Genomic DNA, 18,116 nt, shown 5'->3' with positions numbered 1-18,116 from the left:
GAGAGAGAGAGAGAGAGAGAGAGAGAGAGAGAGAGAGAGAGAGAGAGAGAATGTCAGAGCAGAGACAGGTACAGAAGCAAAAAGCCTGACCCTACTCTCTGTGCTGGCTTTTCAAACCCAAGACCCTCCCTCAGGTCCTTCTATTAACCATGACTTTCATAAGTCATGCCATCTGGTTTCTGTGGTGTCCTCCCTCTATTACATCAGACACCTGACTCTATAGCTCCTCTGTCCATCCACTAGGTGTTATGTGCAGAAATGAGCAGCCATATTTCTGGATTTGCAAGCTGGCAGTTGCCACTTTAGAACACAGAAGCACTCCCAGAAATATAGCTGCTCATTTCTGCACATAACATAGGATGAATCTTTTCTGGGATTGGACTGAGTGGGAGGTCCCCCTCCGGGATGTGCAATTCACACATTCCCAAAAGTTCATGTTCCTTAGGATCTAATCCTTCATCTTTTTCTGGAGGTAACTGGTGGTACAATGGATATAACACTGAGCATGGAGTTAGGAAGAACTGACCAACCTCAGATACTAATTAGCTGTGTGACCCTGAACAAGTCAATTAATCTCTTTGCCTCAATTCCCTAAATGCAAAATGTGGATAATAATAGCACTCACCTCATAAGATGGAGGTGAGTATCAAATGAACTAATATTTGTGAAAGAAAAAAAAGGAATTAGCACAGTGACTGGAACATAGTAGGCACTATATAAATGTCTAATATTCTTCCATTTTCAAACTCGCTCTTCTAGTAATCTCATTCACTTCCATGGCTATAACTATTAACTATCTCCAGACAAAGCCCCAGATGTATAGCTACAGCTCTGCCTGAACTTTTTGCCCTCCTCTAATACCGCAGGGCAAACTGTCAGATAGATATCCAGACCTATCCCTTGATGTTCCACTAGGACTCAGAATTCAACAATGCCAGAATGAAATGTATTAGCTTTTCATCCAGACCTGCTCTTCTTCTGACCTCCCTATTTTTCAGGTTAACAGCACTATTCATCAAATCTCCTAAACTAGATTTTCTCTTTGAGTCATTCTTTTCTTTCATTTATGACAAGCAATCAATTTCTGAGTCCGGTTTATTTCATTTCTGAACTATCTATAGAATGCATCATCTCTTTGCTTCTCATTGGAGCTACTATTGTACCTTCATTGCCACTAACCTACACTATTGCATTCACTTTCTAACAGATGTTCCTCTCTCCACAGTTCTCTTCTCCAATCCATTCTTTGCATATTACCAGACTCATTTTATGCATACTTCTTGTTTTTGTTATTAAATTGTTGGCTCCCTTTTGCATAGAACCGAAATTCCTCAACTAATCATTTGATCTTTTCTGAAATCTGGTTCCCTCTCACCTTTCTATTCTTATCTCTACTAGATTTCCCCACACAGACTCTATACTCTAGTCAAACTGGACCATTCACCTTTATTCTCCATCCCTCAAACTACATTTTCTAAGTGCCTTTATTCACACTATCTACTATGTGTAAAATCTCCTATCATCTAACTGCACCTATTGAGAAGTAATACCTGGAATCTCAACTAATAAACACATTGAGGCCATTTCTCTAAGTATAACATCATTTATTAATAGGGGCATACACTCTGTTAGTAAAAGATTGGGGAGTGCAGGATGGCTGCTGTGTGGAAAGATACTCTGTGAGCCCTAACACTCTCATTTATAGGAAGGTGTATCTTTCTGGTTGTCCTGACAGTACAGCATTTGAACCTCCTCTGGCAGCTCTAATTGGTGAATGTTTTAAAATAGGAGATGCACTTACAGATCTCAATTCTTCTACTCCTTAGGGGGAGGGAGAATAGTGTGGATTCTTCTAACTTCATTAAGGAAGGGAAATGTGACCCATCCACTCTTTTTTTCCCCAAATGCCTTAGGAAAGGTGTTCTTGTTTAGAGTTAAAGAAAGACCTTTAGCCTTTAAAAAAAGATAAGAGATTTCATCCTAGTTAGACATGTTGAGGCTTAGAAGTAAATAACCTTTGGGAATAGAGTGGTTCAGGGAGAGTTTTTAGAGAAAAAATAGTTTGTCATAGAAATATTGCTAATAAATAATACAATTCAACATTAATTTTCCTCAGAAATATTATTAAGAAATCTATTAAGAAGCCTTTCTTGATTTTCCCATTTAATGAGTAATGACCTTTCAGTAATAATGTAATGACCTTTTCCTCTTTAAACTGTGCATGTAGGTATATATGTAAAAATATATATATATGTATACACACTCCCATTCAGAGTATTGTTTGCATATATGTATATACATTTTAACACAAGTGCATATTTATACATGCTTACAAATACAAATACCTTATGCCTTTTGAGGAGTGGGAAAGGGGCAGAAACTAACAGACCTTTGATTTCATTGGCTTAGGAAATTTTAGGTAAGAAAATTCCCTCTACTAATGAAGATCTGCAAGTTATCTCTTAAAGAATTGCCTAGACACACTAAGATGTTATGTGATTTGCCTAGGTTCATAGTCAGTTTGTGTCTGAGGTGGGACTTGAAACTAAGTATTCCTGGAGGCATCTGGGTGGCTCAGTAGATTGAGAGCCAGGCCTAGAGACCAGAGGGAGATCCTGGGTTCAAATCTGGCCTCAGACACTGCCTAGCTGTGTGACCCTGGGCAAGTCACTTAACCCCCATTATCCAGCCCTTATCATTCTTCTGCCTTAGAATCAATATTGATTCCAAGATGGCAGATAAGAGTTTAAAAAAAGAAACTAAGTCTTCCTGACTCCTAAGCTACCTCTTTCTCTACTTTACAATGCTGACTTTCTTATGGTCTTAGTGGATATTATTTTGTATTATATGAGTGTTTAACTGTGATGACTTCCTATCAGATTGCAACCTCCATGAGTTCATAATCTCTACCTTCAGTTTTCTTTATTTCTTCAGAACTCATCTTAAAGGCTATGTAAATGGTAATTGTATAAGTAGCCTTTGTTGAACTGGGCCTTAATTGAAATATATACTTCCCATTTCATTGTTTCCCCTGTATTCTTATTAAAAAAATGTACCCCTAAGACTGCTTATAAAGGTTCATTTCTCACAGGTCCAAACCAGCCAATATTTTCCAGTGTAACTCCAAACACCGAACATGGCATGTGATTAATTAATATATTCTCCAGTTTTTATCAGGCCAAAGAGAAATTTAAAAAAGAACTGAAGAATGAAGAATGTCTGTACAGTGACTTATCTGTACTAGCTTCTGACATGCCATATTTTCCACCAGAGGAAGAGGAAGAAAACTTGGAAGATGGGATTCATCTGGTTATCTGTGTCCATGGGCTAGATGGTAAGGTCTGAGAGAAAAAAAAATCCTTTTCTTACTTGTTAATGATCATAATTCAGATGAAGATAAAGATTTACAAATTATAAAGTATTTTCCTCAAAACTACCCCATAAATTCGGTAGTATCCAGATATTATTTGTGACTAGTATTTTACAGAGAGGTGAGGTCACACAGATAATAAAGGTTAAGATCTAGGACTGGATTTCTTCTACAGCCTAGTCTTCTATGATCCAATACTGCCTCCTGCCTTAGCACTGTAGAAAACCAACTATATGAATACAAAGGAGACTTCAACATAAAAAACAAGCATTAGGCAATAAGCAAAATCCCAAGTGATGATTTGCTGGAGAAAAAAAATTGTCTTTACTTGAGTAAAGGAATGCTGAAGGAAAACCTTTCCTGGTCATCCATTGAATTGTTTTTATATCAGTGAGTTAGTTTTATAATGTGATTTTGGAAAAATCATGCTGCTTCCCTGGACTTCATTTACTTTCTTGTAAAATGAGGGTCAGGAACTAATACTCTCCCCTCCTTCCCTATTGAGCTCCCTCTCTCTGTCTCTTGTGCCTGTTTCTATCTCTTTCTCTCTTTCTCTCTGCTATGTTGCCCTCCCCTATCCTGTCCTCTCCTTTGTTGTTATCCCTCTAGTACTTTACCCCACTCTTCTCCTCTGTTCTCTTCTCCCCTCATTTCTATCTCAATCTGTGTCTCTGTCCTTGTCTGTCTCTATCTGTGTCTGTCTCCCTGTCTGTCTGCCTTCCTCTCTGTCTCATTCTCTTCTCACCTAATATGACCTCTCTCCCTTTTTAAGACTGAGTCTCCCTATTTTGCACAGTTTGGAAGTACAAGGAGTTCTTATGAAGCCGGTCCACTCAGATAAGCATTGGAGTTTAGTCCAGCTCAGTTTCAATACTGTGCTAATTTGCCTCTCCTTAGGTAACCTGGTGGCCTGATGCTACCCTCTCCTCTCCTGGAAAATTTTCGTCAAACTTTTTGGAGATATCAGATCATATTTCCCTACTGCAGCACAGAACTCTAGAGCTCAAGATATCCCCCAAATGTTAGCATTCTCAATAATGGGGATTATAAGTGTGCCCAATTGAGACTTGTGCAATCCTGTCAAGCTATACAACTCTATAAATGTTATGGACCATATTAAATAATTTCTTTAAGCTCTGGAAGAAAAGAAAATTAAGGTCAATCAAATGCAGAAATGTTTCCTTTATGGAATCTCAGTTTCCAAATCTGTAAATAGTGATAATACTTGCACTACTTAAGGTGTAAACTGGAGGTACTGAGAGGAAAGCACTTCATGAACCACAAAGGTCCAGAGGGACATGAGTTGCTCCTGTTGCTATTTAGAATATGAAGTGTCCAGGAAGAGACAGCAAATCACACAGTTTCCCATGTCAGCCAGCAAAGTACCTCACTGACCCTCAATGGCTCAAGAAATAATTTAAAAATAATAATATCTAGCACTTTATAGCACTTTATAATTCATATTGAGCAAAAATTTTAAATTCTTTTAATATGTTTGTGGGAGATAACAAAGATATATACCGTTAGTATCTGAAGGAAAGGCATAGTCTGAGAGCATTCTCAAAGAATATACTGGTTCTGTATATGTGTTTTTCAGGTTCCTTATTTGTTTAATAAATAGACTTTTATTTCACAAACTTTTGTAAAGCTAAAGTACAACAAAAAAAACCTGTTTTTCTTTTTTTGGAAATTTATTTATGGGAGCTGGGGCCATGTATTCTTTCCAGGTAATAGTGCAGACCTCCGCTTGGTAAAAACCTTTATTGAACTGGGCCTTCCTGGAGGAAAATTGGACTTCTTGATGTCTGAGAGGAATCAGGTAGGTTGATGAGATTTATGAGATGATGAAGAAAGTGATAAGTTAATCTTTCCATCAGGTAACAAGAGTTTATTAAATGCCTATTATATGTCTGGCACTGTGCTAAATCCAGAGAATATAAAGAAAGACAAAAGTCAATCTCTTCTCTAAAAACTCTCACAATCTAATGGAAGAGATAATAGGCAAACAATGTGCATAAGCATCCTATATACAGGACACATGGGAAATAATCAACAGAGGGAAAACACTAGAATTAAAGGAGATGGTGTGTGTGGTAACCGTGTAGCCCAAGCTAATTTCCTCTAATCCTTTGGGTATTTTGGGCCCCTGTATTGACTACATCTGCAGAAATTCTTAAACACAAAGGGTGAGTAACCCCCAGGGGCCATAGAAAATGCTCACAAATGGGAAAAAATGAGACAAAAAGAAAAAGAGAAAACCCATTCCACATGAATTCCCTTTGCTAACTCTTTTGCTGGATTCGCCAGATACTCAAAATGAATGAGTGCTAGTTTCTGACTCCAAGTGCCATAGCCATGTTGTATATCCACAAAGCAGGCCTTATGTGCCACATATGTGTCCATGGCTGCCAAGATCTGTAGACCAATGCATCATCCTTTGAGATCTATCCCAACTACAAAATCTCTAAGGAGGAAACTGAGGTCAAAGATAAGCAGTGACTGGCACAAGTTCACATGGCTATTACAATGGTACACCTGAGAGCATAGAGGTTTCTGATTCCCAGGTTTTTTGTTGTTGTTTTTTTTAAATTAAAACACAGTGCTTCTTGGATAACATGTCTTGGAATAAAATATTTTCCAGTGTGCCTAAAATGCATTAAAAATCAGCTTAGGTGTGAATATTTGTAACTTCTTTTCCTATCTATTTGCCCAGATAGAAATTTCAGTTATTTATATAATACTCAGTAACTTTAGATAATTGGGCCATAGTGTTTCACTCCAGATAATACATTTCAGGAATAATATGATCAGACTGGAGAGCACCCAGAGGAGTACAACTCCATGGTATAAAGGTATGAGGTGACAGAATGATAGAGTTGTTTTTTTTTTGATAAAAACATTGACAGCACTCTAGTCTAACACATAGAACCTCTACTTTAACTCTCCTGGTTTGTTGTTTTAATCCTTTCTTTGAAGGCTTCTAATAAGGAGCAACCCACTCTCTTCCTTGCCATCTCATTGCACTTTTAGTGAGTCCTAATTCTAAAGAAGTTTTTTATTTTTATTTCTTTGTTTGGTTTTTATTTTGTATAGTCTAAATATGCCTCTTTGCAACTGACCTACATTGCTCCTAGTTCTGGGCTTTGGGGCCAGGCAGAAATCTCCACCTTGATGGTCTTTCAAGTAGTTGAAGGCAGCTATCAAGTTTATCTAGAATCTTCTCTTCTATGTCAGTCAAGAAATACGCATTAAGCCAGGCACTGTTCTGGAGAAACGAAGTCCTTCTTTCCAAGGAGCACAGAATCTAATGAGGGAGATAACCTGGAAACAAACTTTGTATAAACAAGTAATGGACAGGAAAAAATGGAAATAACCAACAAGCAGAAGGCACTGGAATTATCAAGGAGTAAGAAAGACTTCCTGTAGAAGGTGGGATTTTAGCTGGTACTTGGAAGGAAGCCAGGAAAACTAGGCAGCAGAGATCAGTGAAACAATTGATAAACATTTCTTTTTCTACAATGTTCCAAGCACTGGGGATAGTTTTGTATCCCACAACTGTTGGGGATACAAAAAGAGACACATGATAGACTGTCCACAAGGAGCTTACAATCTAATGAAGAAACAACATGCAAACACACATGCAAAGTAAGATATACATATGGAAAATAGGAAATATTTACAAGAGGAAAGGCACTAGAATTAAGAGAGAAATGGGAGAACATACCATGAGGGACAGTCAGTGAAAATGTTCATAACTGAAAGATGGAGTGTCTTGTTTGATGAACATCAAGAAAGTCAGTATCCAGGATTTCTCTGTGTGTATGTGTGTGAAATATCATGAAATACATGTTCATCACCATTATACTTGTTGATGAATGAAATAATGATGATGAGGACTAGCTGATGGAACACTTGAATTCTAGCACAGAGTAGACTTGTGGGGGGAAATGGGGTTAGGGTCATGATGACTGTATTTAGTTTGAATAGATTTGTAATTTCGAAAAAGACTATTAGACTTTTTACTGCTTGGCATGAAACTGCAAAACCAGTAGCAATAGAAAGAAGTGGCAAAGAGTTACATTTAGTCTTCATTCAGGAGAGAAAATTAACAAATATAGTGGGCTGTTTTCAGAAGGTAATATAGTCCCCCTGACTAGAGAGCTTCAAATAGAAGCTGGTTGACCACTTGAGATGATTCTTGTTCAAGTATAGTATAGACCTGACTCAGAGGCCCCCAACTCTTAGATTCTCAGATTCTATCATCCGATAGCAGAAACTTTATAAATTACATCTGTCTCCTGTCTCTATTCATCTTCAAGAGTGCTGAGTGAATTGTCCCTAGTGGGGAATCCTTTGAGTGGGCCGGCATTAGTGAGGCATGTTGACTCATGAGAGCATTCATTGCTAGAGGAGTATTTTCCAACAGTGTCTGTGTGAGCACTCGATGATAATTTCCCACATTTCTACTTAGGTTAGAAATGGATTCTGATTCCCATTGGAGCAACAAACCCACATCTTTAAACAAGATGACTAACTGGTGATTTCAGAAGTTAAATAATTATTCAATTCTGCTGCAAACATCGGTAACTTTGTATAAGCCTAAAAAATTGTTTCTGCAAAGAATTTATAATCAGAAGACTTGGATTCCAATTTAGACCCTTTCATCATCTGTCTGTATTATCTTGGGCAATAATTTAAATTCTCTTTTCTCATCTGTGATATGAGAGGGCTGAATTAAGTGATCAGAGAATCATAGACTCTTAGGAAGAAAACTTAGAGCCTTCTTCCCTGATTCTTACACATTTAGATGGACTCTTCTTTATAATATCCAACATGTAGTCATCTAGTCTTTACCTGAAGATATCTAGTGAGGGAGGAGCCACCAAATGATAGGAAATCCCATTCCATTTTTGGATAGCTCCTTAAATATGTATTATACATCAATATATTTATTTTTAAAAATATAACTGCTCTTCTACACTGACTTTTTGTTTTTACTCCCATATAACCCAGCTGTTGTAAGAAATAAGGATAGTCAAGCAAAACAAATGAGCACATTGGTCATGTCTGATTATATGCCCAATTTCATACCTCTATTCCATCATTTCTCTAATAAGAAGAAAGAAGCATGTTTCATTTGGTCTTTTTCCATGGTATCGGTTGTCTTCAAATTCCTCTTCCCAGATGTGTAAGATGGAGCAGCCCACCTGTCTTTTGGCTCAGTTGATACCCCAAAATGAATGTGTGTATGTGTATGTCTTTTTCTATCTATCTTTCTATCCATTCAAACATATAGTAATATGTCTGTATACACATATATGTATACATGCATATGTGAATGTGTTTGTACACACATATACACAATCTCGCCACCCCCTCCACCTTAAATCAAGTTTAAAATTTAGTCTTTATAACTTCAAATCATGACTCCTTCTTTGGAATTTTTAGTCTAAGAACAAATTTAATTATGTTTTCAACTGAAAGCCCCTCAAATACTTGAAAAGATTGTCTCTCTCATATCCCACCACACCCCCATCTCTTCTCCAGTAAAATACCTTTTTAGCCTCATGAGGCAAGTAATATAAATATTATTATTCCTACTTAGCCATTTTAGAAATGAAGAACCTGAGTCTTACAGAGGTAGCATGACTTGACCAGGATCATAAAGGTTGTATGTGGTAAAGAAATAGCTTTAGCTTGATCTTCTGATTTCTGTTCTAGAACCCTTTCCATAGTACTCCATGATGTAGTTACGCATATGCTAAAGAAATGTATGGTTTGAGTTCACTGTTCATTGTTGTCATTTCATAATTCTACTCTGTGCTTTTTCTGCTTTCAGAGTGACACATTTGCTGACTTTGATACAATGACCGACCGATTACTGGATGAGATCATTCAGCATATCCAGTTATATAATCTCTCCATTTCTCGAATCAGGTAAAAACAAACTGTAGTTAAAAAATATAAGAAGATGATTGAGACAGAATTTACTTATCATCGCCTGTTGGATAGACAAGTGGGGCTGATACTTAAATACATATTTGCTGAATGATTCAATTCAACAACTCAACATAAACATCTACTCTATGATACTGCACTAAGTGCTAGACATACATGGCTAGATTTGGTCGATGAGACACCCTAAGACTATCACAGTCTAATGGACTCGTATCATTTGTTTTTTCCAAACAGCTTCATTGGCCATTCCCTTGGCAACATCATCATCCGATCCGTATTGACTCGGCCTCGTTTTCGGTATTACCTCAGCAAGCTCCACACCTTCCTGTCTCTCTCTGGACCACACCTGGGGACCCTTTACAACAATAGTACTCTTGTTAGTACAGGTGAGCTCGCTCTTAGTAATATCCCTTTTGGGTTTGGTACCAACTCCATCACTTCTCTGTTAGGACCTTCAGTTCTCTTGTTTCCTTGGAATAGATTGCACTATCCCAGAGGATGACCTCATGATTCATACCTTGGACTGGATTCATGGACCAGATTCATGTCCTGCCTAGAATTCTTAATAAACAAATAAGTAAATAGATAGATAAATTTAAAACTTTTTTGGTATACAGGCCTTTCAGGCTTGCAAAGCACTTTACAAATATTGGCTCATTTGATCCTCACAAAAAACCTTGGCAGGAGGTGCTAATATTATCTCCATTTTACAGAGGAGGGAATAAACTGAATAACCGTGAACAAGTACTTATTGCTGCTAAGACTTCCCACTTCCAAAATGGATATGATAATATGTTACTACTTAACTTTCAGGATTCTTGCTTGGAATCTATTGCTGTGGATTAGATGGGTAGGTAGGTAGGTAGATAGATAGATAGATAGATGATAGATAGATAGATAGATGGATGGATAAATAGAAAGATAGCTAAATAGAAAGATAGATATTGCTTTTTACACAAACTTGTGTGTGTATATATATATAAGTATTATACATATACATGCACACATATATACATAGACAATATTCATGTATACAAGCATGAAGTCATGCACTTACATTCTGTATATGTGCACACAGTACATACTTTCAGCATGCACATGCATGCACATGCATGTCTGTACACATGTGTGTATATGCACATGTGCAATCTACCTGCATTCTGGCATGCATGTATGCACACCCACACACAAAACACATATACATATGCATTGCACACACATATCTATACACAGTGCACATTTATATATATATATATATATATATATATATATATACATGCAATGTGAGCATGCAGACAATGCAGGCACATATATGTACATAGGTGCATGTGTACAGTGCATGAATTTATGCATGAACAGATACCCACATATAAACATGTACATACAGATATGCAGATATATACTGACATACTAATGTGTGAATATATATACACACATATATAAAATTTGTTTCTATAGCTATCTGTGAGCATTATCCCTTTTCTTCATCATTAAAAATATCTATCACTCATATTTTTCCAAGCAATTTCATAAACTCTTCACAATTGCTCTAATACCCAGTATTTATTATAATACTATAAAGTTCCCAAAGTGCCCCATGTATTATTTTTTCATTTGATTTTATCACATTCACTATCTTATTGGCTCTCTTTAAAAGGATTTGGGTGGATATAACTGCAGTTTTATAACAATACATCAAACTCTTGAGAGGTTAGAAGATTTGGCTAAAGTTGGGAAGAGCTCAGAGGTATAACAGTTGGTAGATTCAGAGTAAAAAAAGAATAAAAAAAACCTATGTGCAAAGCCAGTCTCAGATGTTTATTCCCCTAGTACAAATTCTAGCTCCACAATCAGAGGAGGTTGTTTAAATCTTACCTTTGAAACTTATTACTTACTTGCCCTTACATATCTCTACACTTTAACACAGTGTTCTTGAGTTCCCTCATCTATAAAAAGATCAGACTAAAGATTCAAAGGCTCCTTCCAACTCTAGATTTACGATCCTAGCAAGCTTTCCATTTGTCTTCTACTCCTCCAAAGCAAGATGAGAACCTCCAAACACAAATGCTATTTCCAATGTCCCTCACCTCTTCTGTTGTGAGTAAAACCATGGAAAATGTAGAGATAATGGATTCTTTAACTTGTCTTTGTTTTGCTAGGTTTGTGGCTCATGCAAAAGCTGAAGAAATCTGGATCCCTTTTACAGCTGACCTTCAGGGACAACACAGATTTGCGCAAATGTTTTCTGTACCAACTGAGCCAAAAGACAGGTGGGCTGCTCTTTTATACATGTTTAGAGAGAGAAATTAGAAGAGAGCTGAAACCATAGAAATGAAGCCAAATGAAATATGCCTTATGTTTCTCATTATAATGAATGAATTAATGAAAAGCATCTAATAAGTCTTTTGTGATAAAAAAAAAGGTGGGAAGGGAACAAGCATTTCTTTAGTACCTGCTATGTTTTAGGCATTTATACTAAGCACTTTACAAATATTTAACTTTACAAGTGTTTGCTAAGCACTAATTCTCAAGGCGCTTACATTCTAATACAGTGAGACACACACATATAAAGGAGCGGTAGACAGGGTATAAGCAAATGGTAAAACTAGGGTTTAGTTTTGAGAAGTCCCAGGTGAATAGAGCCAAAAGGAAGTTAGCTGAGATACCATTTGCAGCAGTAATGACAATATTAAGATAATTAAAATTCCAGAGCTAGAAAGTATAAATATGCTGAAGTAAAGAGATAGGCTCTATGCAGGAAGAGGATGACTAGAGTGGAATGTGAAGCAAGGGCCCCAGATGGAGAGTTCCACAGATGAGAAGTTTTATTTTCCAATACAGGAGGTCTTTGATTTAGAGCATATTATAGTAGCATATACCAGAGTGGCTGGCAAAAATATGGCTAGGGTGGAAATGACCAGAGTTGAAACATCTTGTAGTAAAGTATAATACCAGAAAAAATTAACTGCCAACCCAACAGTCTTCTAGGAAGTCTTCCTTGATTCTTTTGTTGTTCAGTCATTTTCAGTCATGTCCAACATGGCCCCATTTGAGTTTTTCTTGGTAAAAATATTGGAGTGGTGTGCCATTTCCTTTTTCTAGTTAATTTTACAGTTAAGGAAACTGTGGCAAAGAAGCTTAAGTGACTTGCCCAGAGTCACACTGGGATCTGGCTTTTTACTCAAGTCTTTTATATTTATATTTATACACCCCAGTCTTCACAAAACACATTTTGGTAAACCTCTCTAAAGGATTTAAGTTTTATTTTATAAGAGGCAGATAAGGGGCTATTGGATAGATGCCCTGAGTTAAAATCTAGCAATAAGCACCTTCTAACTGAGTGACCCTGCATAAGTAAGTCTCTTAAGTTCTATATGCCTCAGTTTCCTCATATGTAAAATGGAGATAATGCTAGTGTTGTTTGGGGATCAAATGAGTTTTTATAAATAACACTTATCACTGTGTTTAGAAAAGTATAGGAGCAAAATAAATATTAGCTATTAGCAGTATTAGTGTGAAATGAAGAAAATAAAAGCTCTTCCTTTTTTAAAGTATAAAACTTTAATTGAAAGAAAAGGGGAGCTCCAGCAGCCTGAAACTGAGTAGCCTCTCTGACTTTGTTTTCTCCTAAGCGCAGGATTGGTCCTTACATAGACCAATCCTGTGCCCGGAAATAGGGGTGTGTGTGTGTGTGTGTGTGTGTGTGTGTGTGTGTGTGTGTGTGTGTGTGTGTGTGTGTCCTCCCTAGCACAGGATTGGTCCAATTAAAGGCCAATCCCACACCAGGAAGTAGGAAGGAGGGGCCCCTGGGGCACCCTGGGGGATGCAGTTCTCTGACTACAACATTTTAAAACCTGCAAGTATTAGTACAGTCGCCTATGTTAACTTTTGTTTTCCACTACTGTCCTTTTTTTTCTTTTTTTAACCCTTACCTTCAGTTTTAGAATCAATATTGTGTATTGGTTTCAAGGGAAAAGAAAGGTAAGGGCTAGGTAATGGGGGTTAACTGACTTGCCCAAGTATCTGAGGTCAAATTTGAACCTGTGACCTTCTGACTCTAAGACTGGCTCTCAATTCACTGAGCTGTTTCTCTCCCCTACTCTCTCTCTCCCCAACTATCTTTTAACTGAACATAATAATGCAACTTAGTAATAATTAATCTCTCTCCCTGTACCTGGCACAATATATAAGAGAGTGCCCCAAAAAGATGCCTTTCCAGGTTGCCCAATGGAGAGAGGAATTCTGAAAGATGCCAGCGGGGTTATTCTCCTTTCCCTCTTTTTTCTGCCATCGCAACACAGGAATCCTTTAGGACAGGGTGACGTGTGAGGCTACAAAATGCACCCTTCTCTATGAGGACTGCTCCTGTGATAGCGAACAAAGCTGACCCTTTAGGTTGCTGGGTATTCTCTCTCTCACCATATTGCAAATAACTTAGAGACCAATGAGGACTCTTTCCCCCTCAGATGTCCGAAGTCCTCCTATGTGAAAATGACCTCACATACATATCCCAGGGCATAATTCTCCGTTTGTCACAGTGGAACAACAAACATTTAATCACACCAACACTGTTTTTGTAATCCAGAAAATGAACAAATATATGAAATTTTTAATCTTTCCTTATTAAAAAAAAGATATTCTTTCTCTTTTGTTCTAGGCCTTCAGTATTTTAAAAATGTTGTATTGGTTGCTTCTCCTCAAGACCGCTATGTGCCATTTCATTCAGCAAGAATTGAAATGTGTAAAATGGCTCTCAAGGACAGGCATACAGGTAGGTCATGTTCTACAATACTGTCAGCCGTGCTTGTTTTGAAGCTAAAAGTCTGTTCAACAAAAATGATTCTAGTTTCTTGCCCTGGAACCTTCAGCTGGCACTACAAGGCCTTATGTAAGGGAACAAATGACTAACTTTCACACTAGATGTGTAAAACAAACAGCTTTATCCACCAATGTTCTACATTTTCACTTGTGATACTCACAACTCACAAAAAATTTCTTTAGCTTTTAAGATTTCCATAAACCTCTCTGAATCACTGAATGTCAAAAATCTCAGAGGATAAGGTTTGCAGTTGGATCCAAAAGCAGTGGAATATTTTATGGGAAGGGTTTAATTTACAACAAACAACGTTCCACCCATCATCAAAAGAAGCTTTTATTATTAAGTGCTTCCTAAGAGGGAAGTACAGTGCAAGGCACCAGGGATTCAAATAAAAAGAATAAACAATCCCTATTTGCAAAGAGCTCACATTCTTAAATTGACTTGCATCTAAGATAGATAAACAGGTGGGGGGGGAGTGAACAACTATGTAGTAATAAATAATAATTAATGATCAGTCAGATTTTATCCTGATATCCACAAAATGGAGATAGGACAAAGGAATGGCCTCAGCCATACAGGGTGGCTCTCCTAAGTAAGGGAGATTTAAAAAAAAAACATTCATGGGCAAGAAGTTTGTGTAATGAAAGATTGTGAAGGGAATATACACCAGTTAAATCATGGGTCCGTCCATTTGATTGTTAAAGTATAGATAAGGAGTTAAAAGATTACATAATATAACCATTCCTTTTACAGACAAAGCCATGACCACAGGAAGTCTAGTGGCATATTTTAAATCACAAGAAGGACTGGGATTTGAACTCAGGTCCTCTGATTTCAAGTCCAGTGTATTTCTAGTACATTAGGCTATCTCTCTGTGATAGAGGGTATTGCATCTTTAGCAGTAATGTAGTCTATTGCTTTATGAGCTCCTTTCTTAAAAAAATGACAAATGGTCCTCTTTTCTACACTGATATTCTTTAGCATTTTGAGCCTGACCATTGACTTGTTTCATTCTAACTTTTAAAGGAGCCTAGAAAAATGCCTGACATATAGTAGATGCTTCATATGTGCTTGGTGGCCAGTTGATGGATTTACTGAAGAAATGGGCCCTGTGTCCAAATTCAATACATCTAGGGTACTAGAATAAGAAATTGAATAGAACTAAGACAATATTTTCCAGAATAACAGTAATATTTTAACGATAACCAACTCTGAAAAACTTAGCTATTATTTTTTTTAAACCCTTACCTTCTGTCTTAGAAACAATACTGTGTATTGGTTCCAAGGCAGAAGAGTGGTAAGGACTAGGCAGTGGTAGTTAAGTGACTTGCCCAGGGTCACACAGCTAGGAAATACCTGAGGCCAGATTTGAATCTATGACCTCCTGTCTCTAGGTCTGGCTCTCAATCCACTGAGCTACCCAGCTGTCCTCTAAAACTTAGCTATTCTGATCAATACAGTGATCCATAGCAGTTCCAAAGGGATCATAATGAAAAATGCTATTTACCTCCAGAGTGTGTATATATATATATATATATATATATATATATATACTGTTGTGTGGAGATGCGAAGCATGGAATTCCTGCAAAGGTACAGGGATAGCCTCACCCAGAATTCCAGGGGACCCCCCTGGAGAACTTTGGGTGAGGGGCAGTTGAGAAGGGTTGGAGACAGTTAATTTGTGGGAGTGGATGTGAGCAGACACTCTGCTTGCTACTCCTGACTGGGGGTTTCTCCTGAGGTGGCCATTGTAGCATAAGCTAGTGATTTCTACTCATAGGGTTAGCCTGTTTGTTATTACTATTCTTCATTAATATAATTATACAATTACTTAGTGATTAGAGAGTAAGATATTTATCAATAGCAAGAGAGCCAGTTTTAGTTAAGTGCTTCATCCCTCCAGTGAGGAGGGGGGGAAGGGCGGCATCAATTTAACAGTTCAGGGTTTCCTCTCATTATCCTAAAACCCTCATTTACCCTTTCTAGTTTTCTTTGTTATTATAATATTAATATAACCTTTACCTTCAAATCTGTGCCTGATAATTATTTGGGAAGATACTCACAACTCAGTCTGTACATTTAGTTTGAATCCTGTTGGCTGCCAGTTTAAGAAGATCTCCTCTGTCCTCAACTGTTAGATAACTAATTTCTATATACTCATCATACTGACCTGTGAGGAATATAAATTTAAGAAAAGGAACATCAATTGAGGTTTCAGCCATAACTGAAACTTACCAGAAGAATCCTATTCCAGTCTTCATTACCAACTGAAGCAGAAGCAGTTAGAGGGGGAGGGGTTTGAGAGCCAGGAGAGTTTAGCCCCCTCCTTTCCTCACTGTAGCCTGTCAATCTCTGGCTCTTGACTTAAAGCTCTATTTGGCCCTGACACATTTATCTGCTTCTCCAAACTATCTGTTATTATCATCATAACAATACACACACACACACACACACACACACACACACACACATATATATATATATATATACATATACATATATATATATATATACACATACATATTTCTTGCCATTTCAGTGTGTTGCAGATGGGGTAGAGAGATATTTTGAAACTAAAAATAAAAAACTATTTCTAATTAAAATATTTTAAAAGAAATGTACTTTGCAGAAGGGTTATAAATTCCTATACACACACACACATATAAATATGTTTGATGGCTATATATGTATATTTATATATTTTTCCCCCAGAAAAGCACATTTTTTATCATTCAGAGCCATAATTAAGTCATATGTTTCCAAATACCTCACCTTAAGAACATAATAAAATTAAGAACATGCTCAGTAGGTGTGGGAGATCCTCATACAGTTGGAAATGGGAGTGAGGAGGAACTCAAATCCGTATTTCATAGCCAATGGATCTTTTTTTTTAACTGCTCTTGGCCCTTCTGTAAATAAGCTTTCCGAACAAAGTAAGTAGGAGATGGATAGACAAGGAATCTAAGTGTCCAGATTGCTGCCATACTCTGAAATTCAGGGAAGGACAGCTGTCTTAAACATTTCTAACCTGAACTCAACTGCCATCAGACTCCTCAAAATACCATAAAAACCCAGAACACTATATTTTAATATAATTACTTTCCTTTATAATCCTGACTATTCTTTGGTGCATTAAAGAAATCATTGACTAAGCATTGTAAGCCAGTTCATGACAAAAAGGTTTAAGAGTTTCTCAAGAATTATTGATCTGAAATATGCTAAAAAGTTGACCAGAATATTTTTAGTCCACTTAGAAAATTGATCAGAGTTACTATTATATTGTGAATAACTTCTTCTTCTTCTCTGTAATTTTTCAGGGCCAGTTTATGTTGAAATGATCAACAACCTTCTCCAGCCTCTGATTGAGGCCAAGGATTGCACTGTAATTCGACACAACGTGTTCCACGCTCTGCCCAACACTGCCAATGCCCTGATCGGCCGAGCTGCCCACATAGCTGTGCTCGATTCTGAACTGTTCCTGGAGAAATTTTTCCTGGTTGCGGGGCTCAACTACTTCAAATAATGGACTTAGGGGAATCAGTTGGGCCCCTGAGTAACACCTCAAAAAGCAAAGAGTGCACTTTTTTCAGTATCATCGTGACCCTTAGCTGAAACATACAGCTTTTTAGACTTGGGAGGCCCATGCCAAACATTGAGATAGGAGCACCATTTGCATTTTAAATAGAGAATGGAAAAGAGTTAGCCTTATGGGGGATGATTAGAAATAATGAAGCCGCTCCTATCTTGGTTTAGGAAAGCCAAGAAAACTGTCATTTACCAAATTATAGGTTGTCATTAGTCTGGGGACAGGAACAAGAAGAAAAACAAACAAGTATTGGGAGAGAGGTGATAGGACCAGTGTCATAATCTCAATAGTATAGAACAATGGCTTTCTCCCCCATTTAACTTGATTTGTCCAAAGCATTACCAGCTTGAGTGTTTGTGGGTTGATACAAGTGCATAGAAA

The 18,116-nt window shown here is 37.3% G+C and overlaps 1 protein-coding gene across 1 annotated transcript in view; it reads left to right on the top strand.

Moving 5' to 3' along the window:
• Positions 1-17,672, top strand: part of FAM135B (family with sequence similarity 135 member B) — a 388,009-nt gene extending 370,337 nt beyond the window's left edge. Inside the window, exons 13-19 of the mRNA XM_044658294.1 lie at positions 3,168-3,334; positions 5,098-5,189; positions 9,210-9,307; positions 9,563-9,714; positions 11,488-11,598; positions 13,986-14,099; positions 17,467-17,672. Coding sequence (XP_044514229.1) covers positions 3,168-3,334; positions 5,098-5,189; positions 9,210-9,307; positions 9,563-9,714; positions 11,488-11,598; positions 13,986-14,099; positions 17,467-17,672 — 940 coding nt within the window. The remainder of the gene's footprint in view (positions 1-3,167; positions 3,335-5,097; positions 5,190-9,209; positions 9,308-9,562; positions 9,715-11,487; positions 11,599-13,985; positions 14,100-17,466) is intronic.
• The last annotated feature ends 444 nt before the right edge of the window (positions 17,673-18,116 follow it).

The sequence above is a fragment of the Gracilinanus agilis genome, chromosome 1 (genome assembly GCF_016433145.1).
Source record: "Gracilinanus agilis isolate LMUSP501 chromosome 1, AgileGrace, whole genome shotgun sequence".
Classification (NCBI taxonomy): Eukaryota; Metazoa; Chordata; class Mammalia; order Didelphimorphia; family Didelphidae; genus Gracilinanus; species Gracilinanus agilis.
The sequence above is the reverse complement of the archived record's forward strand: the minus strand, read 5'-3'. Positions and strand labels throughout refer to the sequence as shown.